The sequence below is a fragment of the Perca flavescens genome, chromosome 5 (assembly GCF_004354835.1).
Source record: "Perca flavescens isolate YP-PL-M2 chromosome 5, PFLA_1.0, whole genome shotgun sequence".
Classification (NCBI taxonomy): Eukaryota; Metazoa; Chordata; class Actinopteri; order Perciformes; family Percidae; genus Perca; species Perca flavescens.
The window spans coordinates 29,871,369-29,888,750 of record NC_041335.1 but is presented as its reverse complement, the minus strand read 5'-3'; the positions used below and the strand labels follow the sequence as shown (position 1 = coordinate 29,888,750).

At 39.6% G+C, this 17,382-nt stretch overlaps 1 protein-coding gene across 8 annotated transcripts in view; it reads right to left on the bottom strand.

The window, feature by feature from the left end:
- The window catches only part of kank1a (KN motif and ankyrin repeat domains 1a), a 57,756-nt gene that overhangs the window by 25,277 nt on the left and 15,097 nt on the right, over nt 1-17,382 (bottom strand). Inside the window, exons 1-2 of one of the 8 annotated variants that reach the window (XM_028579361.1) lie at nt 3,759-3,813; nt 2,157-2,203 (exon numbers count right to left, since the gene is read on the bottom strand). The exons of 5 other annotated variants lie outside the window; for them this stretch is intronic. In XM_028579361.1, coding sequence (XP_028435162.1) covers nt 2,157-2,184 — 28 coding nt within the window. In that variant the 5' untranslated portion in view covers nt 2,185-2,203; nt 3,759-3,813. Of the gene's footprint in view, nt 1-2,156; nt 2,204-3,758; nt 3,814-17,382 lie in introns of those variants that run through there. 2 more of the 8 variants (XM_028579363.1, XM_028579364.1) reach the window with 2 other exon arrangements.

Here is a 17,382-nt window from a genome sequence, read left to right as displayed (position 1 = left end):
AGGTTGGCTCAGATAGACCCCAGGCCTCTTTTTATACTCTATGACCTCAGACCCTATTTACTAGCAATATCACTGACCTCAGATCCTCTGGCCTGTTGATCACTGGCTCCAAAAGTAGGTTGCAGGCTCCCTAGTGGTCTTTAAGAGGGTCCTTAAAAGGAACACGCCGACTTATTGGGAATTTAGCTTCTTCACCGTAACCCCCAGAGTAAGACAAGTTGACACGTACCATTCTCATCTCCGTGCGAGCTGTAACGCTGCCTGACGGTTCCATCATTAGCTTAGCCCAGCACAGATCCTGCAGGTAACTGGTTCCAACTAGCCTACTGCTCCGAATTGTGACAAAAGTGACAAAATAACGCCAACATCTTCCTATTTACATGTGGTGATTTGTATAGTCACAGCGTGTACAAAAAAACAACGTAACATGAGACACAGCCATCTCCTAACAGTAAACAAACCGGGAACTATATTCTCAGACAGGCTTGCTGCGAGCATATCACTCCGCCCAAGTACTATATTCTTCCACCTGAGAATATAGTTCCCGGTTTGTTTACAGTTAGAAGACGGCTGTGTCTCATGGTACGTTGTTTTTTGTACACGCTGTGACTCTATAAATCACAACATGTAAATAGGAACATGTTGGCGTTATTTTGTCACTTATTCAGAGCAGTAGGATTGCTGGAACCATTCACCTGCATCTCCTGTGCTGGCCTGATGCCGCTGGAGCCGTCAGACAGCCTTACAGCATGCATGGAGATGAGAAGGGTATGTATCGACTTGTCTAACTCTGGGGGTTATGGTGAATAAGCTAAATTCCCAATAAGTCGGCGTGTTCCTTTAAGGGTCCTCAGCAAAATAAGACTAGCTTCAATTTCACTATGAGTTATTTACTAAATGTCAAATATAATGGAACATGTTAGAGAAGTAATTCTAAAGTGTGTGCACTAAACATTTGGTGTTTTTTTATTTAGTAAATATTTTGGGGGGTTTACTGGAAGTTTAACTAAACCTTGACAAGCTCATTTTATGAAACCTCAAGACCTCAGTGACCTTTTACATGAAAGTTGAATTCCTGTGTAAAGTAATGCAAACCTATCTCAGAGGCACAACTTAATAGCAGTATTCTGATCCATTTCATCAGACCTTTGGCCACATAATGAGTCTGAGTCAACATCTGCAAGGTCACTCTGTCAGTGGTCACTTTGCCAGCGAGCTTTCACTCCTCTGCAGCGCATATAAATCCTTGTTTACATCCAAATAAAGCAGCGCTGCAACAGCATTAGGCCCATGTGTCTAAATCCAAACTGTCCGTCATCCTGGGGACCAATTATAGATCTGATACAGAGCCGAAAGACAGACCGCTACAGACCACACTGGGCTGTTCCAACACCCAAATAGACCGAAATCTATTTAGTCCCTCCTCCTCTGAGCTACTGTGCCTTGCATTTAAAATGAGCAACAGCATGTGAAGTAACAGGTTTGCCTCTAAACTGAATTTTACACCATGCCATTGGGTCATTCAGAGAAAAAGTCTCTCACTTTAGGGTACAAAACAGGAAGAGAACAAGGTTCATTTTGAGCGGAAGCACCAAAAGCCTTTGAAAGTCTGTTTACGATGACAGGTGGAAGGACTGAATGTAGATGGACCAAAATAAAAGACACATAAAGTCTCTTACTAGATAAGCAGTTAGAAACAATAATGTTCATTAAAAATATTGCTTTTCTTTAGAAAAACAATGGAATAAATACCACAAACTAATACTAGGAGGTGCTTATATTATGTAACCGACACCGTCAGCATGAACAGAGGGTCTAAACATAAATGACATCTATCCCAAGAATACGTGTGCAGAGAGAGACAAAGACGGGCCAACATGACACTAACTAGAATCATGCTTCCCCGTAATGAAGACAAAAACGAGCGCAAAAGTACAACAAGCACGTATAAAAGAAACAAAGTGCATGTTCACCCTTAAGATTAATACCAGTTTAACAAAGCAAATAAAAATGATTTCATGCTGGCTGTGTGTTGATGTGCATGTGTAGGTTTCAGATTTTCACAGACATTAACTCAAAGAATAATTGAGCCAAAATACAAGCGCTTCTTGTCGACTTCATGCAAAAAACGATCAATCCAAAAACATTAGACTGACCAAACATCTCCCAAGCGTCTGTTTCCATGGGCTGCAAGAAAGCCAACCTGGAGGAAGGAGCAGGAAATCCTCAGATACATATATGAAGCAAATGAAATAGAAAAAAAGTGTATCCTCACACCAGCATCACTTATTCAGCAAGTCTGCAAGAAGCTGACAAAGGACAGACGAGACGCTCTCAAAAGCCAAAAATGTATGGATCTGGATTCAAAGTACCGAAGAATAAGGTTTCATCAAGCACGCACTAGCATAGCAGAAAATATTAAGAGTAAAGCTGCTTCATCAAAATGAAGGTTGGTTCAAATTAAAAGACTGTATTTGGCAAAGAATATTTAGAAAATCTTGGTTGTCATATTGTATGTTTCATATTAGTGGCCACTACTACTGGGAGTAAATATTGTATTTTGTAAAAGTGGTTTAAAAATATAAAGATGGCGGTATTGTTTTGTAGAGTGACCTATAAACCACGAGTGATCAATGGACTGTATATAATGTAGTTCACTCACTGTGTGTGCAAACCAAGCTTAAATAGGATACTTTAGGACTTTTGACCAATTTCCAGCCTGCTTTGGATCATAACTGTAGGATGTGTAATTAAACTATGGGAAACTTTCCTCTGTCTTGCCAGCGAGAAACGACCCGCTTTCCAGCGGGGAAATACTTATTTAACAATAAACCTTACTGTCCTACAACGATTTTAAAAAAAGGACTAGTCTGCACTTTTCCTCTTAATGTTCTGCTACACAAAAACAAGACATTCAGTTAATGATCAACACATCGAGGAATTCACATTTCTACTCATAATTCACAACTCTATGTGCTGGTAGTTCACCATTTCTCTGAATACCCTCAGGAACACATAAGCTTTCAGCTTGTTGCATAATAACATGGGTGGACATACTTGAAACCTTTTCTTTTTGAGACTTCAATGTCACATGCAGGAGGGTTAAATGGCCCTTGAGGCTTATCACATTATATATATGGACCTTTTTATCCAGCAGATGTTTGAAGAATTGAGTCCAACGAAACGTGTTTTTCAGCATTTGGGATCACAGGTTAACATTAAAAAAAGATACTTTGGTAGGCTGGATCAGAAGGCAAAGTGATTCTTCTATTTACAATAGAAATAGAAGGCTAGTCTAGGGTTAGTGCTATTGGAACTGGATCAGGGAATATCAGCCAAACATTCCATGGACTGACCTATCCCTGTTTAAACCTATTCAATCTCTGAGAAGACTGCAGAGGGCCCGAACAAAAACTGGTTCCAGAATATTTAGAGCCCAAAGGCACCGTTGTGGTTCAAAAATGATCGAGGATCACCAACGCTTTTCTGGACTAAAAAAAAACAAATTCAAAATCTAAGTTTCAACAGTATTCTTCCATCATGCAATACTGTGGGGACATCGACTAAATGGAAGTTTATCAAATGTTTATACATTGATACCATTTTTATTTCTGTTAAAAAAGCCATTATTGAAGGAAAGAAGAAAAACTTAAGTATAACACGCGATCCCAAACAGTTCCGTGGTCATGTATTTCTTTTGTTGTTAGACGTTAACCCCAAAGACAGAGCTCTGCTATTCTAACAATCATGCATCTTACCTGTACCTCTCATTCTAACTTCCTCCCACAGCTCGCAGGTAGCAAACACTGACTAAGTCCAGAAGACCTCCCCCCCCTCCCTCCCCCGCCTCCGACAACGAGCCTCTACCCAGCAGCCCTCTGAGCGAGGGGGATAAGTTTCACAGCTAAGATTAGACAACTTCCTCAGATGACAGCCAAACGATCTGTGTCCTATAAGAGGAAAGAGGACTTTAGGCTGTTTTTATGTAGAACCGACCCCCACGTTGGGCCTCCAGGTAAAGCGCAGGGCCAGCTAACAACGGTTAACAACCTGCAGCCACTCTTCAGCCTGCGTCAACCTTCAACTCGTGGCAAAAAAAAACACGCTAATGAGGCAGACAATAAGAGCGTAAACCTAAACCCTTTTCATGAGCGGTTACACATTAACCAACAAGCAGCGTTTCTCTTCAGCCCTCAGTGGCTGAAGGTGAAGACCGAGTAAACAGGAAGCCATAATCACCAAATCTTAACCAAGCTGAGCCGCAGACACATTATCTGGGACCAACAGAGATTATCTTTCATAATAAAAAGACGTGTTAATCGATTCCTGATTAAATAAGGAATCTACTAAATAAAAGCGTCCACTAGTGAAGTCTTAAAACTGCTCATGTTGTCCAACCAACAGTCCCAAACATGAAGCTATTCCATTTAATTTACAATAATAGAAAAAAACAGAAAAGCGGCAAATTCACACATTTCAAAAGCTGGAACATTTTATTTTTGAGATTTTTTTGGACTGATGGACGAAAACAATTCTTAGACATAATATTTGGGCTCTCGGAACTTGTAATGGGAGTTTTTTGCTTTACATTTTAGACTAAAATGATTAATTGATCCAAAATGATAAAAGGATTTTCAAATTAACAAATAAGAAAACAATCATAAGTTGCAACCTTTCAACCATTCACATTGTTTTCTTTGTTCTTTATGAAGACACTATAAGTAGGCTTTAGGAAATTATGATCAGTATTTCATCAGCATTTGTTTTTTACATTTTATAGACCAAATTATTAAAACAATTAATTAGATTAATTGATCACTAAAATGATCGTAGTTACAGCTCTATACTGAAGGAAAGGGAGCGTCTGATCATATATTTAAGAGGCAAATTAAGTAATTTAGCAAATCAAGAAAACCTGAATTTTATAATTAGTGAACACAAATTGTTAAGGAGTACAAAATACTAAATTGAGGGACTTAAAAAAAAAGAAAAAGGGAAAGCTCATTTTTATCATCAAAAAGAAGTATTCGGTGGAGTGAAACAAAAGTCCGTAAATGCACCAAATGTAATTTTCCTCCAACCAGAGGTAATGTTATGTATGACTTTCCTACCTTGTACAGCAGTTAAGTGGCCATGGTGACACGCACAAGAAAACCCACATTTCATTTTGACCCAGTCTTGTGTTCTGTACGACAGAGTTTGTACAGTTTACCAACTGAAGCTAAAAACATTCAAAAAGTTGAATAACTAAATCACAGTCAACCTAAACTGGCAAACAAACTGTTGCCGGAAGTCAAAGCCTTACAGTTGTCAAGTCAAGTGTGGCATCATGTCAATCAATTGCTTTGCTTATTGGCTAAAGTATCATAGAAGTAGTGACGAAGGAATCATTCAGCTTAGAAAGTTGTTAGTTTCAATGCATTCAGAGGAGACACCAAACCATTAATCGGTCCTTAAGGCCTTTTGGAGTAAATGTTTTCATTTAGTTTGAACAAAAGATAAAAACACTTACCATAATCCACTTATAACTGAACAGAACAAACTGATGTATAAAGTAGCCTGATCCGATCCAAGTTGGACTGGGTGTAAAAAATAAAATAAAAACCAGTACAACACGACGCTAGCCGACACAAACAAGAACAACTCGTTTTGTTCCTCCTCAGCGGTTACATTAAAATGACAGGAGCTGCAGGTGCAGGTCAACTGATTTACAGTGACTCGTGTCAGGTTCCTCCTCACAGGGAGGTGCGTCTGTGTTCAAAAGGCAGCCGACTAAATGATTAACTGTGATACAGTTAATTAACACTGTTAAGATTTACTGACTTTGGTGTCTTAGGAGATAATAAATTGTATATATTTTGGTTAGTTTGGCAAAAAAGGCAACATGAAGACTTTATATTTACGCCTTATTAGCATTTCATCAGGACTTGACATTTTATAGACCAAACAAGTAAAAATAAAGAATAAATCAGATTGATCAATAAAATGATCATTAGTTGCAGCGCTGTACTGAAGAAAAGTGTGTGTGATCTGAGAGATGAGGGGGGAAATTAAATAATTTAGCAAAATATAATTAGTGAATAAAAAATTTTAATCCTGAGAGTACAAATTGCAAATTTAAAAGGCTAAATCAAAAAAAGAAAAATTCCCCCAATATCTGCAAGGTTTGAAAGAACTTCGATGACATTTAATTAATTTTTTTTATTTTTTAAATTGTACGTGTTTATTAAAGGATGTTTAGGATTTAAAAAACATGTTTTGCATTGTAAAAGAAAAATAGGTTACGATAGGTTTTTTGTAATAAAAAAGGTGCTCTAAGGGCCGGGACACATCAGGCCAATTATCGGCCGTGGGACAGTCTGGCGAGGTCAGTGACTCAAATCTGTTCGGTGTGTCCCGTGCCGTCGTCCGTCTGGGGGGCTGTCTAGCTCGGTTGCTAGTTTAACAGCGAAAAAAAAATAAATAAATAAAAAGGTTGGTGCGCCAGGCCATGGTTCAAAAAGGGTTATACCTTGTGTCTTAATTAATCCTAGGTGTGTTTTGGGCGTAACATGCAATAAACCAATCAGAGTGTTATCTCCTATTCCCTTTTAAAGCCAGGCACGTTTGTACCTTTGTGCATTGCTATTATGATGGCGGATTTGCTAAGCAGGAAGGAGAGATTTTCAGGAGAAGAAACTTGTGCATGAAGTGAAAGATCACGAGCAGATCATATACTGTGCCACTAGCACTATGCCACCAAAACTCCACGAGGTGAAGCAGGTGTTAAAATAATATAATGCTGTGTTATTGACTTTAGACCAGGTTTTTGTTGGTCAATGGCGCGATCACTTTACTCAGACTCAAGATAGCAATAAGTCAAGAATGCACCTGAACACACCTCCCTGTAAGACCAGCACGCACGGGTGGATTTGCTATTTAAATGACGTGGGCGCTGGATGGGAAATTGACAATATGTGAGCTGCTGGACACTTGAATTTCCCCGCGGGGATGAATAATGTATCTTCTATCTAACTGCATCGGTCTAATACTAGCAAAGACACTTGCGTTGGGCTTTGCGCTGCGTTGGGTGCAAGATAGATTTTTTTTAATATTGTATTTTCAAATTATTCAGATTTTATGTAAAAAAAAGCACAGCGACAGAAGAAAAAACTAAACAAAAAACAGAATAACCAAGAACAACAGAGCTGCCAGATAAATTAAAAGCGTGTCTTGGATGAATGTAATATTGCTGTAATCTACATGGCTAGGTGTTACAAAAATACACGTTGCAATACAGTCAAGAGCACATCTCTACAGAAAATGATTACATGTCTTTAAGATAGTCAATCAATGGTCCCCAAATGATCAGAAAGCGGTTTTGTGTTTTAGAGTTGTGGAAGCGCATCCTTTCCATCTGGATAATCTCAGTCATTTCGTTGAGCCATTTTCGAAAGCAAGGGGAGGTGGGGGACTTCCAGTCCAGGAGAATCATTTTCTTTGCAGCCACTATGCATCTGTATGTATCTCAGGCGAGTACCTGAGAGCATTCTCCGAGCACCCAAAGAATGCCAGCTCTGGGTCAGGGGCAATGTCCAAGTTATAGACCAGACTAAGCCACTGAAATACATCACACCAGAACTTATGCAGTTGAGGACATAACCAAAAAAATATGAGATAACAAACCCTCTGCACCTCCACATCGGTCACACAGTAGAGGAAGTGATGGTTAGAGTCTATGCAGCTTTAGCTTAGAATAATGCAATCGAACTACTTTGTATTGAATCAATTTATATCCAACACTGATAGAGCATGTTTGAATTCTAGTCAAAGCTTCATTCCAGGTATCGTCAGACACCTCAAGCTCCAGCTCGTTACACCAGACTTCTCTGAGATGGTGAGTGGATGCGGAGGTGGAGAACAAGGACACAAAACGAGATATTAGGTGCCTGGAGTCAGGAGGAAGCAGCAGGAGATAACAGAATGGGCAACTTGTTGGCATGGTGTCAAAGTTTGGAAATACGCCTTTAACATAGTGCCCGATTTGAAGATATTGAAAGTGACGAGAATTTGGTAAATTAAATTTTGTTATCAGCTGACCGAATAAAGCAAAATGTTTGTCTACATATAGGTCTCCTAGGGCAACAAGTCCCCTCTCTCTCCAAAGAGTTTAAGGTTGTTACTTGGTTTGGAAATGCTACCAACTAAAAAAACCTAAAGGAAAAGTGAGATTGTAGAAGTTGCAAACTGTTTCTTAGAAATCATATTAGGTTAGAAATGTAATGCAAATCAGCATTGTTATTGTCAAATAGGCCAAAATGCCACACAGTGTGTCTAGACCCATTTGTTTCCCATCTAAAGTGACCAACTGAAAGTCTTGAGAGGATGTGGTGAGGGGATGTGGTGCGACAGTTCACATTTTCCACCATGAAAAAGCTTGGGTTAAGTAACTTCAGTGTCAACCGTAAACAGCCTGAAAAGTTAAGAGAGGGCTGTAAAGGTTGCAAACCCACTGCGCTGAATATTCAACAGGCTTGTTTTCCCCTAATAAAAAACAGAATTAATGAAGGGAAAACGCCTCCAGAGAAACTGGGATGTTTTTATTCAGAGCTTTAGAAAGGGACTCAGTAGCATGAAAACACAAGCTGTGCGTGCAACAGTGCATGTAGAGCATTTTATACTTCTGTGGATAATCGACATGATTGTGCACAGGTGTCTCTTTCAGGAACAACTCCGAAAGAATAGAAGACAACCAAAGTATAGATAAAATGCAGCATGTTTCTGTAGAAGACAAGCAAAGTAACTAGATAAAGTACAACACGTTTCTGTGCCGGTAGGAACAGACAAGTGCTAATGTGTACATGTGTGTCGGCATAATTCTACAACAAGCAGCGGCTATCGTAGTCCGCATCTGGCGCTCATTAGGAAATGCCTTTGAAGCTTTGCAGAAGAAGCTGCTGTGCCGACTACGGCCAGATGCCTCAGCACTGACTTTCACTGCCGTTTGGCAGCGTTGTAGCCGCGGTGTTGACCCCCAGCTTGTGCTGTCCGACAGTTGGTTTCCCTTTGATGTCCTGCGTGAGCCTGCTGAGTTCAGCCGGCCTCAAAGCCTTTCAATTATCCCAGCAAGGAGGGAGGAACATACAGTACAGGAAGGAGCAAGTCAGAGTTTACTTTCAGGAGTGTGGCAGAGGAGGAAAAGACAACACTTCCAGCTACATCCAAGTGGCTAACAAGTAAAGACTTCCCATCTTGAGGAAGGATGAGGAAGGTTCTTCTGAAGCAAAATAGAGCTCAATATAAAACCTTCTACTCCGTGTGAATTCTACAACAGAGGATCATTTCTTGACAACAAGACAATGTCTAAAGCCATGCTGGCATCTCTGTGAAGCTTTACTAACATGCTTTTGTTTAGCAGGTAGCCAATGAGTTTTGACGATTTTTAGTTTAGCGGGTTAGGATGCTAACATTTTCCAATTAGTGATGAGCACAATACAGTTCAGGCTTATGGGAAGGTACTTAGTTTTTATACCAAAGTATTGGACAAATTCAGATTTTGCCCTGATGATGGCGCTAGATGAAAAGTCGAACTACCATCAAATACATTACAATTCAGCCTGAGAGGAACATGAATGTCTGCATAAAATGACATGGCATTCCATCCAATAGTTGTCAAAACATTTCACTCCAAACTACAAATGTCAGCATCAGCACTCGAGGAAAAGTCAGGGCATCACCAAAGTCAGTAAGATTAATCCTTTGGTAACCCTATGGTACCTATGGTCAACCCATCAAAATGGTTTTATTTTTTTTTTGTATACATTTAAGTTGTTTTCCCCAAACCTCCAAAATATGCCACTGTCATTATCAGAAGTAAATCTATTCTTAATAACTGCATTAAAACTGTAAATAAATGTGCATAAACAACAAATTGCACTAAGCCCACAAGAGAAGACCTGTATTTGCAGTAACTGAAAGAGATGCACAGCAAAAGTTCACATCTTGCACTGAAAATGTTGAAAACAAGCACTGTACCTTTACCAACCAAGGTTCAGCGAGACGGTCTCTGTCCAAAAACTAAAATAAAACTAATAAATCTACAGCAGTCACAAAAGTTAAATCTCGACCCAAATGTGTTACATCATGAGCACCAACAATACAGTAGTCCATAAAGTGAGAATGAGTCAACCTTCAGTCAGCCCTGTTGCTGTACACAACAAGTTATTTATGGTGCCATCACTTTCGACTCCCTGCTATCCTTCCTCTGGTGCAGCCAAAGCCGCTGTGCATGATGATAAACATAGCATTTGAGAATGACAAGTTAAATTATGGAAATCAAAGAAAAGTATACATACACCCCCCGTTATTATGTTCATTCCTCTGGCTGACCCCTCTAACCTCTTCTTACCCCATATCTCTTTCAGGAAACTTGAACAGTTCGTATCCAGACAAAAAAGGATGCTTGAAAATGGATTTCGAGATAGAAACAAACTTCAAAATCAGAGTATCAGAGTGTAAAATTACTTTTAGGACGAGGATTTAAAACGACCAACAGTTCAGACCATGTGTGAGAGACATGCAGGGATATCCAAATCCAGCTGAGTCTACAACCTACAGCATAGTGTATTCATAATAACGTAAAATAACCCAGTGGCAGCTCAGATGCTCTTTGCAAATGTGTGATTTAACATAGCGTAAAAGACGCCAACACTGGTGTCTTTAAAGTACTGTGGTTACCAAAAACACTCTCAAATCACAACAAATTTACATACTGGGGGCGGAACGGTACATGTAGACGTATTGAACCGAAACGGTACGGGCATCACGGTTCGGTGCATGAATTTAAAACTGAGAATACATGGTATAAAAATAAATAAAACCTGCGTGCAAATTAATTAATGTAATGCAGAACTAATGTAATGTGGAAGTACTGTTGGATATGAGGGTTCTTTAGGGACACCTAATCTGTAGCCCCGCCTTAGCTCTGACAAAGAGCAGTAGAAGTTGACAAGAGTTAGAGGACCCGCCGGCATCTCTAAGATCGCAAGTTTGGGACAACTTTGGTTTCCAGTTCCAGTAGTACAGGCGAGAGAGTGGCGGATAAGACTGCTGTTGTAGATTAGTGTTACGTTTCCAGCGTCGCAGCTCGGAACCGTAACGTTGGTTGGGACAAACTTGTTTCTTTAGGCTAACTATATTAGCTTTAGCCAGGCAGGAAGCAGATTTCTGCGGAGAAAAAGGGCCGGGAGACGTCATGATAACGTTGCATTAATCAGGTAATTTAGTTTGTCTTTGCAGAGAACAGAAATGCTGTATTTTCAGTTTTATAGTGGATTGTCTTATTTTGTTTACAAGTTACAGATGGGAGTCTGGAGATGATGTGGGGTACTTATCGTTTACATCTTACTTTACACACTTCAGGCTATTGCAGCTAGCTCAGGGGAGAGACTGTATGACACTAGGTGGTACAGCCTGAGACCTGCACAATAAAAAAAAAAAATAAAAAATTGCCTTTCGCCATTTTTGTTTTGCCCTCCATTGTACCGAACTCTTACCTAACCAAGGTATGAACCGAACCTTGACTTCTGTGTACTGTTCCACCCCTATTACATACACATTTACATACAGATTGCAGTTGAAACTTGCCACTCATCAGAGCTGTACAGAGCCTCCTACTCCCAACTCAAAACAGTCACAAAATTTAAATAGAAATAATGATTATAAAAAACTGTTAGATTCCAGATTATCTTTGTGCAACTTTTTTGAAGATGTAGTTTGTGATTACCCTGATGTATGCTTTAGTCTGCTAGATGACAGTTTGGGATTAAATCTGGCACTGTGCTCCACCTAAAATTTATTTCTCTGAGATTTACTAATTCTGCCTGGAGCTAAAAGAGCCAATCAGCTGCTTCTAAGGAACTTTTTTTCCTGACATGCTACAACATAAGGTGTTTTTGCCAAACAGTTTGTCTCATCTTTTATTGGTTAGCCTTCAGGTTGTTTGAGGTAATAACACTTAATTTGTTTGCAAAGAACAAAACCGGTGCCATTTATCTGCGTCAGTAATCATTTCTGGAGGATGAAAAGGATCATTTTCAGCCAAAACAAAAAACCTTAAATTGTATAATTTACTGTAGTATTTAATTTACGGATTGCATACTGCTCTTTTATTGAGGTAATGATCAATCCTTAGAGATCCAATGAGTGTTTTCAACTTTCTCACTCACTGTTCCTCAAATACCCGACTATAAATGGTAAAGGATAACTTTACCCTTTACTTCAGATACGGTGAGGTGTATCATTAATCAGCCTATTCAGCTCACTGCAGCATGAAGTTGCCCTGAGCAGTGATTCAGGACTTCATCCTCTCGGTTCAGGACACACAATCTTTTCCTCTAAAATGCAGTTCTCTTCTTTTCCCAACACTGCCCCCTAGAGTAAAAACAGATGGCTCAGATCCAGAGAGTACTTTGTTATAATAATAATAATACAAAAATAACTAAACTGCAATGGCAACAGTAGAAAAGTAGGAATATAATGTGTTAGTAAATGCACGTTTCCCCACACATTCAAACATTGCTCTCTAAAAACGTTGATTCAAATAAGATAATATGTTTGAAATGCTCCAAATCTATTTTAAAAGTCTGGGTCCAGATTGGGACTGCAGCTGTAGATTATTTTCTATGCAAAGTAACCTGCTGAATGGTTTCTTATTTCATCGATTAATCTGTTTGGTCAATACAAAGCCAAAACATTTTTACCAAAGCCCATGATTACATCTTCAAATTGCTTCTGTTGTCCAACCAACCGGTCCTAAACCCAGAGATAATCCATTTACAATGATTTATAAAAAAAAAAAAAAAAAAAAAAAAAAAAAAGGCTACAATTCTCACATTTGAGAAACTGGTTTGGCTGCTGCCTTCCACGTAAAACCACGTGGACCACGTTCAGTGGTAGAAGAAGCCTTCAGATCCTTTACTACAAGTAAAAGTCCTGCATTGAAAATGATACTTAAGTAAAAGTATGTAAGGATAATCAAGAAAATGTACTTAAAGTATTAAAGTAACCGTACTCTAGGTAGAAAAATCCTCACATTTTAGAAACTAGAAACCATCAAAACTGTTCTGTCAAGCAACTAAGTGTTTAATCGGCTAACCATTTCAGCTGTTCTTGTAGGCCTGTATAATGTTGGGTAGTTTAATTAAAAATAAAACATTGTATTTTATGAACTACGTGTGTTTTGTGTGCAAAAATCTTAATTTGTAAAGTAACTAGATGTCAGATTAATGTAGTGGAGTCAAAAGTACAATATTTCTCTCTAAAATGTAGTGGAGTAGGAGAACGTGGCTTGAAAAGAAAAAACTCCAGTAAAGTACAAGTAACTCAAATTTGTACTTAAGTACAGTACTTGAGTAAATGTCCTTTGTTACATTCCACCACTGACTACTTTGAAGCTTCCACCGTTTCCCTCTCTCGCTCTCTATTCTCCCGCTCCCTGATTCAGTTCTGTCAACCTCCATCAACACCTCCCTCTCTGCCCCCCCACATGACCTCCTCTGTCGGGCCTGCACTTGACCAAGGACAGGCTGGAGCCTCTTATTTGTTTAGTTCTCGAGTGGAGTCACTAAGCGGAGGAGGGGAGGCATGGGCTGGTGAACACCACCCAATAATAATAATTTTCAGAAAACACCATATTTTTGTTGAACGGCACATTGCTGCAGCTCCTCTTTTCACCCTGTGTGTTGAGCTCTGTTTTAGCTACAGAGTGAGGAAGCTCACTTCTGTTCCATCTTTGTTGGGAGTCGCACATGTGCAGTAAGTGCTGCTAGCTAGTCAGTTGCAGAGTATGAGGCCGTGCCACGCTAGCAGCTAGGCGAGCATTAGAACGTGTTACAAAGCGACGCACGGTCGTCACAGAAGTAAAGGCTGGAATACAATAGAGCTGTTTGGAGCAGTTTGTGAACAGTTTTCTGTTGAAGATGGCAAGTCCCTTTGGGGTGGACTTTGGGCCACTTTATTAGGTACAATCTAGTCTATATCGACGATGTGTCATTTACGGGATAGTTCCGGTGCCGCTGGAGGTTTCACCGGATGTCCCTCACCTTCCACTTTCTTTGTGTTGGCATTCTAAACTCCGGTCGATTTGGGAAACATCCTCCGAACTAGAACTGACTATCCAATTTTATTTATTTATTTTTTATTATATATATATATATATATATATATATTTTTTTTTTTTTTTTTTTTTTTTATTCTCATCACACACACTCGACAGCCATTTTAATTCTACCTAGGCTATTATTTAATAGCCTACAATTTAATTTTGCTACACATTTAATTTCTCTCTCTTCATTGACAAGGCAAAAATGGCAAAAAAAAGGAAATTAAAAAAGTAACATTCTTGCTGAGAAAACACTTGTTCTTGCAATTGTCTTTGTCTCAAACTAAACAGTCTCCAGATTCAACTCCAGATGAAGTCTGTAGCTCTGGTACGAGACGGTTGGTCCCAAATGCTTTCACTTCTGTTGTCAGCTCTCTCAACAAGGCATTGTGGGAGAAATTCCCCATTTTAAGTGCTCCCATGTTTGCTTTTGTGCCAAGTGAGCCCACTCTACTGACCTTTTGGAGAAGGACCAATGAGATCCACTGCTACGTCCTCTGCTACCCTTCTCCTCTGACAGCAGCCAGACAATGAACAACAAGCTAATTAAACCGATGACAGCATGAAGGAGGGAAAGCAGGCTCTTTCAAACTTTAACAAAAGACATCGAACTGAAGCTAAAGCCCTAAAACAAACTATTTTGTTAAAACCTCTTTAAAATAAACTTCATTCATAGGGCAAAAGATAATTCACAATCTCAAACTTTTCACTTTAGAATGTATTCTGTGATATTTGGTGACAGCTACATGTCAGCCTGCTGGTCCAACACATAACTATGTCAGGAATGTTTTTAGAGCCGGACAAACCTCGTCTGTCTTGATTAGACAGACACTTGAGCTGCTGGACCAATTATGGTGTTAATGAGTCACGGGCCACGCTGCACTGGTTGACTGTCGGGGGAAGGTTGAGTTATGGTGGTGGGGGGGCATTTAAATGGGGGACACGTTCTTTTGTAGCTATTTGTCACGCAAGTATGCAACCAGATATCTCGTCCAAGAGTGACATAACTAATCATTTTTTGGCTCATTTGGGATGGCGAATCAGCCTAGTTTTTTTATTTATTTATTTATTTATTTTTAAATGGAGCTCTTTCAAAATCAATCAGCACTCCCTCAAGAGCCAGTTCTCCATCTCTAGGGGCGGCAGGCCCAGCTGTGCCATGGTCCGAGTCCTGGGAACAAAAAGACTGCAGAGCGTCTCGACACCTGCCAGCCTCAGTGGGCTTTCAACCACAAGGGGAGCATGAAACTGCCTCCAAATGATAAAATGTTTTCCATTTTATCTAAAATCATTGAACAGCTTGGCTTCTGAAAGCAGTTAGTCTTTAAAATTGATTAAAATCTCATGAATGAATGTCTTCATTGAGACACGAACAGAAGGCAGCAACTGACTGTGTAACCGACAGGTGACTGAGGAACTTGTACGTATGTGAGAGAGTCATGCTTTGCGGATTTAAACCAAGCACAATAAAAGCAATCTTAAATCACAATTAGAGCAGATAAATATACTAAAAACCCAGTTTAAAAAAAGGTTAAACATAGTGTCTATTTGTTCCTACATCAACAAGCTTCTAGCACAGTTTATTTGGCTGTGCCACTTTTTGGTGAGACTGGGCCTTTATCATGTAATGGTTATGCTATTACTTCATCTAATCTTAATATGCTACTGTTGCTTTTATCGTAGTGTGTTCTGTAAACCTCAGGAGAAAAACACAAAATTTAAATGTGATGTGTGAAATATATCCGTCCATTCACACCACATCCCCAGCTGGCCCCGACACTGGCTGGCTTTTTTTGAGCTGCTCAGTTTTCTCTCAGCTGGCCTCATTGTTTATCAATCGTAAGGTCAGGACCATACTGCTTAATGTGGTGACATTAGTGGTTAGGACTGATTAACTAGCCTCAATGTCATTTATCATCAGGGATATCACACATGCTTATCTGGGGGCCTCGCCGTTATCCCTGCTCAGCCACTGGGACGCCTTGCGATGATAAAGCAACCAAACTGCAGGGATTAAGAGTTTGTTTGGCCTTGAACGCAAAAAAGGGTTATCCACAAGAACACACGTCAACGGAAGTTTAAGCAACCAATTCAGTGAACAGTCAGAGGCCAAATTAGGTGACTGAAGCTCTAAGATACTCCATTTACTCCATATTCATTCACAATGTTCCCTCTCTAAAAAGCTTTTCATTGAGATGAACCTCTTCCAGAGGCAGCACCCTGAAAGAGATGAACTGAAGGATAGGGATGAGCATGTGAGAAGAAAGAAGACAAGAGAGAAAGGGAGGTATATAGTGAGGACTAATCCCATTAGAGTGGCAGCTAAATGATTTGTTCCACTGAGAGAAGGGGAGATAAAAAGTTGTGAATGGGGAAAGAAAGGGGATGGCAGTAGTGATGAGGCACAAACCCAGTCCAAATGGAAACCCTTTTTTTTTTTTCTTCTCTGCCTGTTCCTCATTGACAGCGCTTAAAGCTGTCCGCACGCCACTTTATCCCTGAATTTTAAAGTCTAATTTATTCCCACGGGGGGAAGCAATGAGGAAATGTTAGAACAAAGAGAGAGAAGAGCTGGTGACACGCAAAAATTCAGCTCTCAAACCATGACCCACCATGACCCACAAAAGATTTAAAAAAAAAAAAAGTATACACAAGAAATTCTCATTATCTGCCTTTGGAGCAAACATTTAGGATTAAAAACAAATGTTATATATAATTAACAAGGGTAATGATGGCATGTATGTATGTATAAATAATGCCGCTGGTATATTCCAGTCCATACAAAAAAAGGTTTAATAACCAGCCTTGCACATGGAAGACCACTGCATCTCCTCACACTCAATCTTGGGAGAGGTGTGACAGCCTGATGGACACTTGAGGCAGTTTCCATTCTCCAAGAATGGCAACAAAAAAACTTCCCTTCTTCATCTACAGCTTTAGGAAGTTGTTAAATAGCAAATGGGTGTTTGGTGCAGAGAACAGCCGAGCTACTACAAGTGAAGAAAGACAACCGAAAGACTGTGTTAAAGAACGTTTGGACAAAACAGACAGACAGCACCTTGGGCACTGAGAAAATGTAAATGCCACTAACATTTTATAGACTAAACAAGTTGTAGCCCTAATTATAGAACTTTTACAACTTCAGTGCACTTTTGTGTTATACCAACAGGGACTACAGAGCAAGTAATGGACATTTAACATGGACACGTTACATCTTCATAGATTTTTACTTCAGTTGCAAC